Below are 14,985 nucleotides of genomic sequence, written 5' to 3' on the forward strand. Positions count from 1 at the left end.
AAAAAAAAAAAAAAAAAAAGTGTTATGGTCTTAGAGAATGGAAAAATGATATAGATTAGAAACTCACATCTGCGTAAGGGCAAGAAAGCTCTGGAGAAGAAGTGAGGGTAAAATAAAAACTTTTAAAGTAACCAAGGATAAATAAAGGTATTACATAAGAGTAAAGGAGTCATTCCCCAAGGTGGTATGACAATCCCTAATGTGTATGAACCTGACAGTAGAACGTCAGACAACATGAGACAAAAACCTAATGGAATTGCAAGGAGAATCAATGGATTCACTCTTGGAGTTGGAGATTTCCACCCCCATCTATCAGAAATGGATAGATCTAGAAGGCAGAAAATCAATAAGGTCATAGTTGAACTCAATAATTCTTGCTATCCTGGAAGTAGAAAGAAAACACTTAAGCAGTGTTAGTAATAAAATATTTTTAAGAACCTGGGAGATACGTGATATTTCATGCAACTTAACATATTTAATTTCTGCAGCTTATTATAATAAATTCCAATTAATGCACTCTCTGGCTTTTCTGTTGCACCATTTTCTCATCTCTAAAATGAGGATTATGTTTTAAAAACAATTGCGATGATTAATAACTTTTGCTTTAGGCAGCATTTCCCAAGCCAAGCTGTATTGAATAGAATAAGAAACTTCCTAAATTCTCTACCAGGACCTGAGGAGCAAATATGAGAAAAGAGAAGAAATAAATTACGTTGATCAAATAGGTGTTTGGAGGAAGAAATGTGTGTAAGGCTAAAGTGTCTTCGTATTGATTTTGAGACTTGGAACCAGATTTATGGAGAAATAAACTTGAACAAGCTGTCTGTAACAAACTAAAATAGTGTATACACACACACACACACACACATACACACACACACATATATATTTCTAAAGTACATGCCTAAATAGGATCAAAGATCACTATAAAACTTGTTTCATTGTTTATTTAACCAAGCTGGCAACAAGGGTTTCCAAAGGCAAGAGTATCGGGTTATCTCCTTTATTAGCAAAACTTTGCTCCTTTAATTTTGATAAGTTTTAACTGTTTCATATAATCAAAGACCCAATAAAGACAAAACAGACACTTTGCTGACAATTTCTTATTAAGAGCAGAGCAGTAATCCAAGAAAACTGTCTTTGGCAGAGAGAAAGCCATGTTTCAATTTTATAGCAGTATGCTTTAAAAATCCACACCCGGGGGTGCTTGGGTGGCTCAGTTGGTTGAGTGTCGCACTCTTGATTTCAGCTCTGGTCATGATCTCAATATCTTGGGGTTGCGCCCTGTGTTGAATCCCATCTTGGGCCTCATGTTGGGCTCTATGCTGAGTGTGGAGCCTGTTTGGGATTCATTCTCTCTCTGTGTCTCTGTCTCTGTCTCTGTCTCTGTTTCTCTCTCTCTCTCCCTCTCCCTCTCCCTCCCTCCCTCCCTCCCTCTCCCTCTCAGACTCTTCCCTTCTCTCTCTCCCTCTTTCTCTGCCTCTCTCTCAAATAAAAACTAAAAATATAAGAAATAAAATTCATTTATTCCAATTATTGTCAGTTCTAACCTTGGATAAATTTTTTCCAAAGATTCCACTTCACAGACATTTCACAAGTTTCAATGCAGATTTTATTGTAAGCCTTCCCTCTTTAAATAACCAGTCTCATTTTAATACAAAATTACTTTCTTTTCCCTCAACAGAAATTATTTTCATTGCTTGTACCTTCCTTATGCATCTTACTTTCCAAAATACATAGTGCTTCCCTTACCCATTCTAGCATTTTAATTACACTTATCAGGATTTTAACTCTTAGAAACCTTAGTACCCAATAAAAATGAAGTAGTCACCAATCGTGAGCTGTTCTACTCCTGTATCTTCCCAATCCTCTCCGGATAGTCAGCTTTTATTCTACCTGAATTTATTAGTTGAATTCATGTTGCACCTGGTGCAAATTGCTAGCAAACATGACTTAGGACAGCATTGATTTAGTCTCGGGACATTTTCATGGGTGATTGTGAAGAACATGAGGGTTGATGGGGCACCTGGGTGGCTCAGTTGGGCTAAGCGTCCGACTTCCTCTCAGGTCATGATCTCACACAGTTTGTGAGTTCCAGCCCTGCACGCCCTGCACCGGGCTTTGTGCCGACAGCTCAGAGCCTGAAGCCTGCTTTGGATTCTGTGTCTTCCTCTCTCTCTGCTCCCTTGCTCACACTCTGTCTCTCTCAAAAATAGATAGACATTAAAAAAAAAAAAAACATAAAAAAGAACAAGTAGGTTGAAAGATAAAAAGTTTTATAAACTGTTAAATAACTTTCAAAGTCTTTGGTAACCTAAAACTTTGAAGTTTTGCTAGGTTCAATGATAAATTGGGTTGAATTCATTGGATATGTAAGTCTTTTCCAGATAAGATAAAATGCTGAAACAATTACTAAACATAGGTTTATAACAGTCTTTTTTAATGCTAGTGTCAGGATAATATTCTTAGTGTTGAATATTCCATGATATGTCAAGATCACTATTGTTTTGCATCGTATGTCCTAAAGTCAGCTAATTCCCTTTTCTCTCTACCATAAATTGGGAAATGTTTTCCAGGTACCTCCAGTGGGCGCTGTGATTTTGAATTTGACCTTTGTTCCTGGGAGCAGGAACAGGATGATGACTTTGATTGGAATCTGAAGGCTAGCAGCATCCCCGCTGCAGGTACCGAGCCAGCTGCTGATCACACGCTCCGGAACTCCTCTGGGCATTACATCTTTATAAAGAGCTTGTTCCCTCAGCAGCCCATGAGAGCAGCCAGAATTTCAAGCCCAGTCATAAGCAGAAGAAGCAAAAACTGCAAGGTATGGAAAACAAAACTAAACTAAACTAAACTAACACTGTAAGCGAATGCTGATAGAGCTAATACAGAAAAATGGAAAGGCCAGGACCAGGCAAAAGCTGACTGTAAATTTATTCAGCCTAGGATATGTATGGGAAGGAGAAAGTGAAGTAAGGAGAAAAGGGAAGGATTATTAGAACTGTGGGAAGAATTTATCATATCAATAAATTCCACAGATATTTGAATTTCAGAAACCACTGGGAAACTTCATGGTTATTATCTGTCACTGTGGATAGTACGGAAAAAGTAAAATCAAGTTGCTTCCACTCAAGGAATTTAGTACTTATTGGAATTATGAGAATTTCATCATCAGAAGATTCAACAACAGGTAGTATATAGTTATGTATTTTCAAGAATGAGTATTAGAGATAGTTGGAGCCACTATAAAATGGTTGAAGAAGTCTTCATGGAAAAGGAAAGACTAAAATTTTCCCTAAAAGAAGGGAGAAGAATTTTTGTAGGCAGGAAGAAATGATGGTTTGGACATTATCCTATGGAAACTTAAGGAAATCATTTGTACTGTTAACTATGGCTATTCAGGACAACCAGCCTCATATGATGAGTGTGTATTTTCAGGTCTTATACTTTTTCTTTATTGATTGATTGTTTTTAATTTCATGAAGAATTTGAGCCAGCTGAGTTAGGAACTAAACTTAACTTTACATATATTGTAAATTAAACATTCAGAGATGGCTTCTCAAGAATCTTGCTTACAAGACAATGGTACATGAATAAATGTGCCATTTATTGATATTTATAATGAGAAATGCAATCTCCATTAAATCTGAACACATGTATTCTGGCTGGTGTGTTCTCCGGTGTCTGAACACTGAAAGGAAAGCAGATTATAACCAGAAAGTTGCCAGCTGATCAAAGAATCAGGCTGGGAGACAATAATATCATTTAATCTTTGTTGTCTTTGAATTATAATATTCTCGCATGCCTAACTCTACAATAGAGAGCCCTACCCCTTGGAAGGAGTTGGTTTTAGCCTTTGCTCTAAGGTCCCCCAAATTACCTGCCCCTATTATGGATGCTTACTCCTCTGTTTTTTGCTGATCAGCCTTCTCCCCATACCATTGTTATGGTATTAATATAAGTTAAAGCTCTGCTTGTACTGGAAGTTTTTCTGTTTCATCTTAAGTTAATTTCATAGTTGAACCCTCCGAGGGGTGGTAACCTCATTTCTCTTACCTCTACAGGTGCATTTGATAGAATTTTCTGCAAGAGGGTGACATGATCAGAGTTTTAGAGAACGCAGCAGTCCTGAGCAGATATAACAAATCATACAGAATAACATTAAACTTTATGTAATTAGTTTGGCCAAAAAATGAGTTTTAATCAAATATATTTCTTGTCTGTTTTTCAAATTTCTTGGTACTTTCTCAAAAAACGAGCCCGAACATACCAGATTTTATATGTCAAGTCTATATCTATAAACCTCTCTTTCTGCATCCATAGATACTCTGAAATTTGCAGGTGTGTTTTGGTCTCTAGCTAATTAAAAAATAAGCATAAAACATATAGAATTCTAGCTTGACTTCTTGACTTTTCTATTTAGACTTTCTCTGAAAATGCTCAAAAAGATTTGTTTTTCATACTGTAGCAAAGAAGGGTATCATCCATCTCTATCTTTCCCTGGTCCTGCAACTTTAGTCCCCACTGTTTTAAACATCTGTGTGAGAATAATGAAATATGCCTAGAAGAAATGTCAAAAAATTAATGATGAATGGTTCATTTTATGAATATTTATGATATAGATTGAATACAAAGAAGTGAGGAAAGGTCATGCTGGGAATGATTGCGTCTCTCATATAAAAAATATGTATATCAGGTAAGCAGAGTGACCTCCCAGATTTTCGTGAAAATCCTTTCTGTCACTTGACCTTGTGGAATACCTTCAAGCAGAAGAAAAATCAAATTGAAGATTTTTCGTCCTTTTGAGGGATAGGTAGTGGGAGGGATAAGACGGGTTGAGGAGGGAAGAGATGAGGACCTTTGAATAACACTGAAATTTCCAGTGAAAGAGCCTCTTTAGAAGAATTCGGTGCTTAGCAGAGTTTTATTCCCTCACAGTGCCCTGCAATTAGGCTATGTTTTTGTCAAGTGTTTTCTATAGAAATGGAGGCATTTATGCTTGTTTGCATGTTAACTAAATGGGATCCTTCAACAAATGGCCTCCAAAAGGTAGGGGAGTATTTGTTGAGACATGATACATAGACCTCAGTTTTGGTGTTCAAATCAGACAAAATAAGGCAGAGCACTAAACAGACCATCTCTGTGACTACAGAGGCTCCAGAGAGCTGTGTGTGATGCCCATCATATCGTTTCCTCTGGGGCTGGGTGAATCTGCTCAAGAGATTGGCCTTAGGCCCCTTATGTTTCTTACTCGATTGCATCATGGAACCCAGACTTACTTCATGGGTCCTCTCCCAGAACATGTCATAATGGTCACAGAGCTCATGTTGGAAAGGTTTATCAACAGAAGAAACAATTTTGGATCATAGAGGAGTACCATCAGCTAGAACTGAGTAGAGTCACTGCACATGGCTTGCCTATGTTAAGTTGATGCCTTTTGAAATGTGCATTTCATATATCATTTAATCAAATACTTTACCCTTTAAGCACATTCATTTTTCTCTTTCTCTAGAATATAACATCCCTGACTACTAGTGTGTCAAAAATGTCTTTTTCTTGTGCGGGGATCACTCACCTTTGCTGCGTTTGCTCATTCATATAAATGACAAGACAAAAGCTTAAAAATGCTTTGAGTTCCTTTGGTTTCTAGCCTGTACTGTTCTTTCTCCTAGAATTTCTCCCTGACTTTTTCCCTCGGTGTAACAGTTAGTAAAAATCTGGTGAACTCCACCTTTGAAACATTGAAATGCTAATCCTTGAAAATACTTCTATTGGGGCGCCTGGGTGGCTGAGTTGGCTGAGCATCCAACTTCAGCTCAGGTCATGATATCACAGCTCATGGGTTCGACCCCCACGTCGGGCTCTGTGCTGACAACTAGCTCAGAGCCTGGAGCCTGTCTTCTGATTTTGTATCTTCCTCTCTCTCTGACTCTCCCCTGTTCACATTGTCTCTCTCTCTCTCTCTCTCTCTCTCTCTCAAAAATAAATAAAACATTAAATTTTTTTAAAAAAGAAAACACTTCCATTAATTTTTCTGGGGAGGAAAGTGTCCAAGGTTGTTGTCCTAGATCATGTTCCTTGCATTTCAACTAGTTGTGTAGCTGCTGTTCTGGTGGTTTTGTGGTATGTAATGGAGCCCTAAAGACCTTGTAGAACTAAAAAGAAAATGTGTTCCAAGTGCAAGAATGCGGTAGAAGGAGCAACAGAATACTATTTCAAAGAAATGATTTAAGTTTTATGAGACTGTAAATGATCTTCTTTAGTTCCCACTATTGCTTGATCATGAAAAATCTTTAGATGATGGATAAATTTTTAATGATATGTTATTCCTTTGACAGTGAACTTTAAGAGTTTATTGAAGAATTATGCATTTAGAAGTTAGAGGAAGAATGGGGCACCTGGGTGGCTCAGTCGATTAAGCGCCGACTTTCACTTAGGTCATGATCTCACGGTTCATGAGATCAAGCCCCACACCGGGCTCTGGGCCAACAGCTCGAAGCCTGGAGCCTGATTTGGATTCTGCGTCTCCCTCTCTCTCTCTGCCCTCCTTTGCTCATGCTCTCTCTGTCTCTCAAGAAATAAATTAATTTAAAAAAAATTAAAAATAAGTTAGAGGAAGAAAATAAATTCTCTTTTTTCTAACTTAAATTTTATTTGATTCATACTGCACTATCTCCCACGTATCATAACATAGGATTTAAGGCTGGCCTAACTTTGCTCAGTATTAGAGTACTCACAGAACATTAGGGTATACAGATCTAGTGTTCCTTTGAATCTGTTCATAAAGGAGAGAACAATATGATATAATTGAAAGTAAAATGGAATTGACTAATTATATATAATATTCCTATTTTTGGTTACAGATCATTTTTCATTATCACATGTATGGAAATGGTATTGGGGCACTCACCTTGATCCAGGAATCAGTCACAAACCAAACAAAGGTCCTACTTAACCTCACCGGAGAACAAGGCAATTTCTGGCAGCGGAAAGAAATATCACTGTCTGGCGATGAGGACTTCCAACTCAAATTTGAAGGTAGAGTTGGGGAAGGACACCGTGGTGATATTGCCCTGGATGACATTGTGCTTACGAAGAATTGTCTGTTCTCCCATTCGTCGATGGAAGAAGAACCAGAAGCACCTCTTCCAATAGGTACGTTTTAAGTGGTGACTGTTTGGTATTTTTATAGATGGAAGGTGGGAGGGAAGGAAAGAAATGGAAAAGAAATGATATAAACACCTAGTAATTCTTTGCTTTCATAAAGAAGAAAATCTTTCTGAATCTAAAAAAAAAAAAAAAAATCTTTCAAGCTTAGACTCCTCACACTGTTTTCCAGACTTTCTCCAAGCCTCAGTATGTTTACCAGTCTGAGTTGTCTATTGAGTCAGCTGCTTCTTAGATCAGTAAAATAAGAGGAATCTCCTTTGTTTGTAGTCTGATTCAAATTCAATCCTTAACAAATACCAGTTGACTCAATACAATGTAAGTACATCTAGAATAGAGTTATTCAGTTTTAATTGGCCATTGCTTTTTATTTCATCTGTTTTAGACCACTGGACACTGCGATTTGAGTGGTTGAGTTTACATATTTAAATAGTTAAGGGAATTGGTTATGCCCTCAAACTCTTTTAAACTAAAATATCTTTTGGTAATTTGCCTAAAGGATTATATTAAAATGTTGAGTTGGTACATGTTCAATATGCACATATAGTGACAGTGTTGTAAGCAGTGGAAATAACAAGTTCCAATAATCCGTATGATAAATTAAAGGGATGGAATGAAAACAAACGTATATATTATTAAAATGACAAGACAGCAAATTTTGTCATCTGATATGACATATTAATATTTAAACCATGAGTTTACTGTAGAAACCCAAAGTGCCATTCCTTTGGTATATAAATTATATCTCTTATAATTGGTGATAACAACAGTACATTAAAAAGAATGAATCTGGCTTTTCGCATGGCAGATGGAATAAGGAACATCGTTTTCTGCCTTGACCTCTCCATTCATGCCAAAGGGAGTATTTTAATTTGGTTAAGAGGACATTTCCAGATAAACATTTCCCAGTTGACAGCTAGTTGAGCAGTCTTTGCCCGACCTGTTTCTAGCACTATGTGGGATGGTATAGAGGAAAACAAACTTATTTCAAGGCTGTTTAGGGATAAGTATCCTAGTGTAAATGTAATGTAGGAGCATTTCAGATACCTCAGACTTAATCACTTTCTTGAGAGAAGCTTTGCTTTCCATTCTGTGTTGACTTTTTGATGGCAGCCATACCAGCTTGGGTATAGATCAAAAAAAGCAATCACATACCCTCTCAGTAGTGAGGGAGCAAGTTTTATGTTTAATGGCTTCCAACTTTAATGAACAACTACAAAACGGGATGCATGAGGAACAAATCAATCTTGTTGGGAAGATCAGGTTCTTAAATTTGTGAAATCTCAAATAAAATGTATTTAAAAAACTTCTAAAAGGAAAATTTAAAAATGTCTACAAACTGGTAAAAATATATATAAATTATCAAATGAAAGGCAAATATTAATAATGGTAGAGTTCTTTGTATATCCTTACAGCATTTAAGGTACTGCATTGAATTTGTTGAAGAATGGAAAATAAAAAGAATCTCTGCTTTTAGGAATAACTCAGCATGGTAAGGGTGAATAAGAGTAACACCTCAAATAACTCTAATATGAGGTATGATATAATTAAATGCCAGGAGAAATACATAAAACTTTATGAGGCTGCAAAGCAAATAAAGAAAACACCAAGTTGAGGACATCTGATGTAAGACTTATTTATAGGGCATGCAGGAGTTAGGAACCATACCTGGGGCTTATCAGAAGGAAAGACTCCTTCAGTTTGCAGGACAGGGTGCCAAGTGTGGGCACGGTAGACCAAATAATGAATGTGGGGAAGAATGAGGGCATGAAACAGGCAAGAGATAGTGTCACACAGGCCTCCAGGGTGGCCTGTGGGTGGGTGATTTGGCTGCAGCAGGAACCTAGTGTCACTGAGTATCTGAGATAAGACTCCAAAGGAAACGGGGAAGTAAACTGGGACCATGTTGACTATTAGTTTGTTTTAATTTCTTCCCCAAATGAACATACACTTAAAATGTATTGACTGCCTAAGAAACAAATAAAAAAGAAGGAAGGAAGAAAAGAAGGGAAGAGAGAGCAAAGAAAACAGTACGAGGTAAAAAGGAGACATAGTACTCATTTATACAGTGGATGATCACTGGTAGAAATGGCTACCATAGAAAGACTCCAAAAGGAGAAAAAATAAACCCAAAACAAAGGCCTTTACATTATTACGAGCACTCTGAAAAATGAAGTGAGCTACTTCATTTCATGGCTACCTTACCTACAATGTTTATACTCAAACACAGCAGATGAAAAATACATGTGTATGGAGTTAATATTCCTACAACCTATTTGAGATATTTGTAACTGCACCTCTAGAAACTAAAAGTATATGTCTATCTCTTGGTAAAAGGGAAAAGTGAAACTTTGCTTAGACTTGAACTGTGGAATGATTCTGACAAACTATGACATCATCATGAGTGTAGAGGACTCTTGGAGTTACTGATGATATTAAAGAAATGCTCTCTCTCTCTGTATAGATTTTGGGGGGTGGAGGAGGGTGATATTCTGAACAGATCACTGATACCATGAATGTCTAATGGAAGTATATAGAAAGTCACAAATGTAAGCCACATATGTAGTTTTACATTTTCTAGAAGTTATATTTTTAAAAGTGAAAATAATTTTAATATATTTTTCATTACTTCAATATATCAAAAATATTTTAATATAAAACAAAACAAATATATTAATGAGATGTTTTACATTCTTGTTTTCATATTAAGTCTTTAAATCCCGTGTACATTTTACAATCACAGCACACCTCAGTTGGGATTAGCTACGTTTCAGTTGCTCACTTAGGCTAATGACCACCCTAGTGGACAGTACAGGAGGTGAAATGGATATCCTAGGGTACTTTTGGATCTGTCTCTGACAATGGGATTCCATTAGTTTGTGAATTCCCAAGAATTGCAGTTGTATAGAAGCACAAATATGTACCTCAGGACCACAGGTGTCATGATCGAGCAGACTAGATTCTAATCTCAGCCTCCCTTCTTACTGGCTATGCATTTTACAACTTTCCTGAGACCCCGTTTCCTAATCTGTAAAGCAGAGAGAATATTATATCTTAAGCCCTTGAGAATGAAGAGGACACAGCCTGTGGCCATTTGCTTAGTCTTATGTCTGATATAGCGTAGATGTTTATTCAATAAAGTCAACTCATTTGATATGATTCTTTATTTTGGGTATCTTTGTCAGTATTCCTTAGGTGGTATAGATATTTGAAAGGAAGCCTCCATTGTTTGCACTTTATTAAGAACACGTTTCTACCACTGCTTTTGACAAAATTGTTTTTCTTGCAGAGAACACAAGCATATAATTTTTTTTTTTACACTGCATTATCATCATTCAATGCAATGCAGCATCTTATCATTTATGGACAACTTCTCCAATGAGATATTTTTGATGTGTCATGAAGTGTGTGTGTATGTGTGTATCTTAATGGTTATTAATTGTTCTTTACTGCGAAAACACTTCACTTGGAACTTGCACAGATTGAAGAAGAGTAAACAGTATTACGTCCCACAGACAGTGATTCCATCGATTAGACTTTTGGAAATGACTCTTGTTCACATTCTTTTAATCTATATTCATGTGAGTGGGCTAACAACTTCATCAAGGATAGCTAAAATAGGGAAGACAAGCAAAGGCAAAACATAAATATTTAGGAAGACACAATTGAACTGAATCTGCTATCAGTGATTCTCATTAGTCAAGTGAGAACCAGGGCTTTATTAGCAAAAGTAATATTGAATTATTATTAAGTCCTTAGAAGTTAAATTTAAGAGCTTATTTTAATGGCTGTTTTGTTAATTTCTAAGTGATGATGGATAAAAATAATTGTTTAATGAATTTTGGTAAGAAAAAGGCAACTAAGATTCCTCCTCCAAATGTCCACATGCAAATTAAGTCAATATTATGTTTTCTATTGTTGGCAGATACTTAATAAAAATTCCAAGTGCATTGAAGGCAGAGACTAGGGGTGTGTGTGTGTGTGTGTGTGTGTGTGTGTGTGTGTGTGTATGTGTTAAATCCCTATAGTTATTTCCAAATATGAGTTACACAACAAATATATTTTGGGATATCATACACTAATCAACTTTTGCTTTAAAAAATGCATGTAAGGCAATGAAGACTAAATGGATTAGCTCCTCTTTGAGGTCACTCATTTCCCTGAAATACTTGGCAGTAGTTTAAAAGGCTGCTACCTACTGATGAGAATGCTGGCCCAGCAGCTCAGGCAGAGTCCTGAGTTAGGAAAATCTGACCGATTGTGCTTGGCTCTTAAATTTAGTGAACCCTATACATAATACTTAGTGCCAGTTGTGTGTGTCTGAGATTTAAAGATATGAACTTGGATCTTTGCAAGGCCAACTATATGTTTGATGTCACATGGTCTATTTAAACTTTCTAATTCTTACCTTTCTCGCCTAAAACTGGGACCACTGGAATCTACTTCTGAGTGATTTGAAAAATAGTTAAGATAATAGTATATAGTTTGTTTTAAACAATACTTGGCAAATAGTTGGTGTTCAGCAAATGTCATTTTCCTTTTTTTTTTTTCCTGTTAATACTCTTCCCTGCTGGAGAAATTATGAAATTTAACTGTGTATACATTGAAATTTATTAAGAGCATATTGCCTACTTTCTATTTTTTCTCCATCATGTTCTATGTTTTGCTCAAAGCAAGGGTTCACACCTCCTCTTCCCTTCCCATTTCCTTCAAGGAAATTGCTCTCACAAAAGCCCCAAATCTCTCTAATTACTGAATTTTCTGATTTTATTATTCACAGTAAACAATCGAGACGAAAGAAATTTTACTGAGAATCACAGAAATGAATAGCTTGCTTGGGTATGATGTGGATAGCAAAGAGGAAAGTTCATTTTTGAAAATACAGGCATACTCTTCAGAATGTTTTTCAAGTTAATGTTACATTAACACCTGTTGGTTTTTACTACTCAAATTCATAGAATACTTATATCTCTTCTTACTCATTCTTTGTTATTGGGAGGGACACTAACATTTATATTGGAAAATATATTTACATTACCCAAAACTCATTAGAATACTCTTTAAGTAATATATTGTACAGGAGGAGTCTCAAGTTCCATTCCAAATGCAATTGGTAGACGAAGATGTTTTCAAAATTTCATGCAGTGGCAATACAGAAGAGGTTCACCTTGGGCATTTTTATAGTTAAGAGAAGGATATCAGAGCAGCAAATGCACCATGAGCTGTTATTTCATTGTGTGCATTTGTCCTGACCATGTTTCTTCAGAGACTTTCACATGTAGTCATGCATTGTCTAATTTGAACAGTGAATGCCCCTGGGGATCGAGAAAATCTTGGAGAAATTTGTGGAGAGGAAAACAAAACAAGCAAAAAAGATTATGACATAAGAAAAGAGAAATTGGAGCACCTCGGTGGCTCAGTCAGTTAAGCGTTCAACTTCGGCTCAGGTCATTATCTCACGGTTCATGGGTTTGAGACCCATGTCGGGCTCTGTGCTGGCAGCTAGCTCAGAGCCTGGAACCTGCTTTGGATTCTGTGTTTCCCTCTCTCTCTTACTCTCCCCTGCTCATACTCTCTCTCAGAAATAAATAAAACATTAAAAAAAAAGAAAAGAGAAGTTAAAATATGGCACTCTAAGGAGAGCTGGCTTTGAAATGGTAGACCAAAAAATTAAATAAATAAAATAGAGAGGTCTTAGAATTTCTCATCGACTGATTCACTTGTAAGTTTGTTCATATAACATGTAATGTTAGTCTTAGAAAGACAAAATGAAGACTCAAAAGACCAGCTAATCAAACTGATAGACATTGCTGGCTCAACTGAATTTATGGCTCTCAAAACACAGGAAAAAATATAATGCCTTGAAAGGTGTTTCACCGTGTTTCATTTGCATTTTTAGAACTTAGTTGTAGATAGATGGATAGATGTGTAATGCATTATCATTTTCCATTTAAATAATGGTGAATTGGCTATAGATACAGCATTTCAAAACACGTCATCTGCTTTGTAGGAATATATTACTAGCAGCGTGTATGAAGGGCTATGCTTAGCTTGTTTCCAGTGGGACACAGTGATGGATACGGTTAGCCGGCACTTGCACTTGGGAGTTCAGATTTGAGCAGTCGGTGTTGACTGGGCCTTTTCAAGTTTAAGAGTTCTGCTCTATTTTGTGCCACATAGGTGTATTGAAAAAATATCTGTCTTCTCTTTGTGGATATAATAACTAATAGTGTAACTCCACGGCCTCTCCTTTCTTTCTTAATACAATTAATTTTTCTGGAACCCTTCTGCTTTTTTCTATATTCCAGAAAAAACTAAACTTTTCTCATTATGGGAGCTAGGTGTCTGAGTGGCCTTCTACTCTTTCATGTCCTGCATTTTGCTACTGCTGGTAATAGAGTCTATTTTATAAATTTTCCTTCTTCTAACCTCACAGGTTATACAGCAGATATTGTATAAAATTCAATACAATATGTGTAAAGATCTTCTCTGGAAATGTTAGCCAATATAGTTAGAATACTTAACATCAATTTTGGATATGGCATAACATAGTAGGCAGGTTTATAAATATTTATTCAGCAGCCTCTTCTACATTACTTATCCGATGTATCAATTTTAAATTTATGAAGTCAGTACTTCTTACAAAGTTACAGAATGTTAGTAGAAATTAGTAATAATGTTATATATTACTAATTATATTACATATTTTCTAATATTGACATTGTGTTAATTTAAAATTTCTCTGTAGGGGTGCCTGGCCGGCTCAGTCTGTTAAGAGTCCAACTCTTGATTTCAGCTCAGGTCATGATATCAAGGTCAAGAGAGTGAGCCCTGCTTCAGGCTTTGTGTTGAGTGCAAAGCCTGCTTGGGATTCTCTCTTTCCCTCTCTGCCTCTCCCTCATTCACATTAATGTACATGCACATTCTCTCTGAAAATAAACATTAAAAAAATAAAAAGATAAAATTTTCTTTATTTGTTAAGGTAACCAATGAATTAAAACAATTTTTTAATGTTTATTTATGTTTGAGAGAGACAGAGAACATGAGCGGGGGGAGGAGCAGAGAGAGGGGCAGACCCAGAATCCGAAGCAGGCTCCAGGCTCTGAGCTGTTAGCACTAAGCCCAACCCAGGGCTCAAACTCATGATCCATGAGATCATGACCTAAGCCGGAGTCAGACACAACTGACTGAGCCACCCAGGTGCCCTGAGGTAACCAATGGATGTTTTATTGAAAATCTGTTCTTTCGTAAAGCTTTACTACAGTATATTATTGCACAAATTAACTCTATAAAAGTGCTGCTGTGTAACCAAGGTGTTATTTTTTTATTGAATCACCCAAGATTCGAGCTTTGCTGATCTGCTATTACACAGCAGTATACATTTTTTTTGTTTCTTATAGTAATAAAACTCTCAATATTTAGTTAGACACAGCATTTCTCTGCTGCAGTAAATGGAAAAACATGTTATTGCCATGGATTGAAAGATTTAATAATATAGTTTCATGGTAAAGGCATTGAATATTTTTATGCTGATAAAACTGTAGTGCTTTTGTAAGTGTTATCTTTTTAAAATTTTATTTTTAATTTTCCATTGGTGTATAGATAAGCAATCAATGTTTTATAATATTAACCTTGTATATGGGAAGGGTAAGTACATTTATTTAGGTGATTTTTAATTTTTCTCAGTAATGGTTTGTAGCTTCTATACATTTTAAATATTTTTTAAATGGCACAGCAAGAATTTCATTATTTATTTTGTTGACATACACTGTTATATCAGTTGCAAGTTTACAACATACTGATTCAACAATTCTGTGC

General features: G+C 36.2%; 1 protein-coding gene across 1 annotated transcript in view; it reads left to right on the forward strand.

Annotated features, from left to right (window-relative positions):
* The window catches only part of MALRD1 (MAM and LDL receptor class A domain containing 1), an 800,662-nt gene that overhangs the window by 367,218 nt on the left and 418,459 nt on the right, over positions 1-14,985 (forward strand). The window contains 2 exon segments of the mRNA XM_039216734.1: positions 2,577-2,824; positions 6,864-7,155. Coding sequence (XP_039072665.1) covers positions 2,577-2,824; positions 6,864-7,155 — 540 coding nt within the window.

The sequence above is a fragment of the Hyaena hyaena genome, unplaced genomic scaffold, assembly GCF_003009895.1.
Source record: "Hyaena hyaena isolate Hyena2069 unplaced genomic scaffold, ASM300989v1 scaffold_656, whole genome shotgun sequence".
NCBI classification, from domain to species: Eukaryota; Metazoa; Chordata; class Mammalia; order Carnivora; family Hyaenidae; genus Hyaena; species Hyaena hyaena.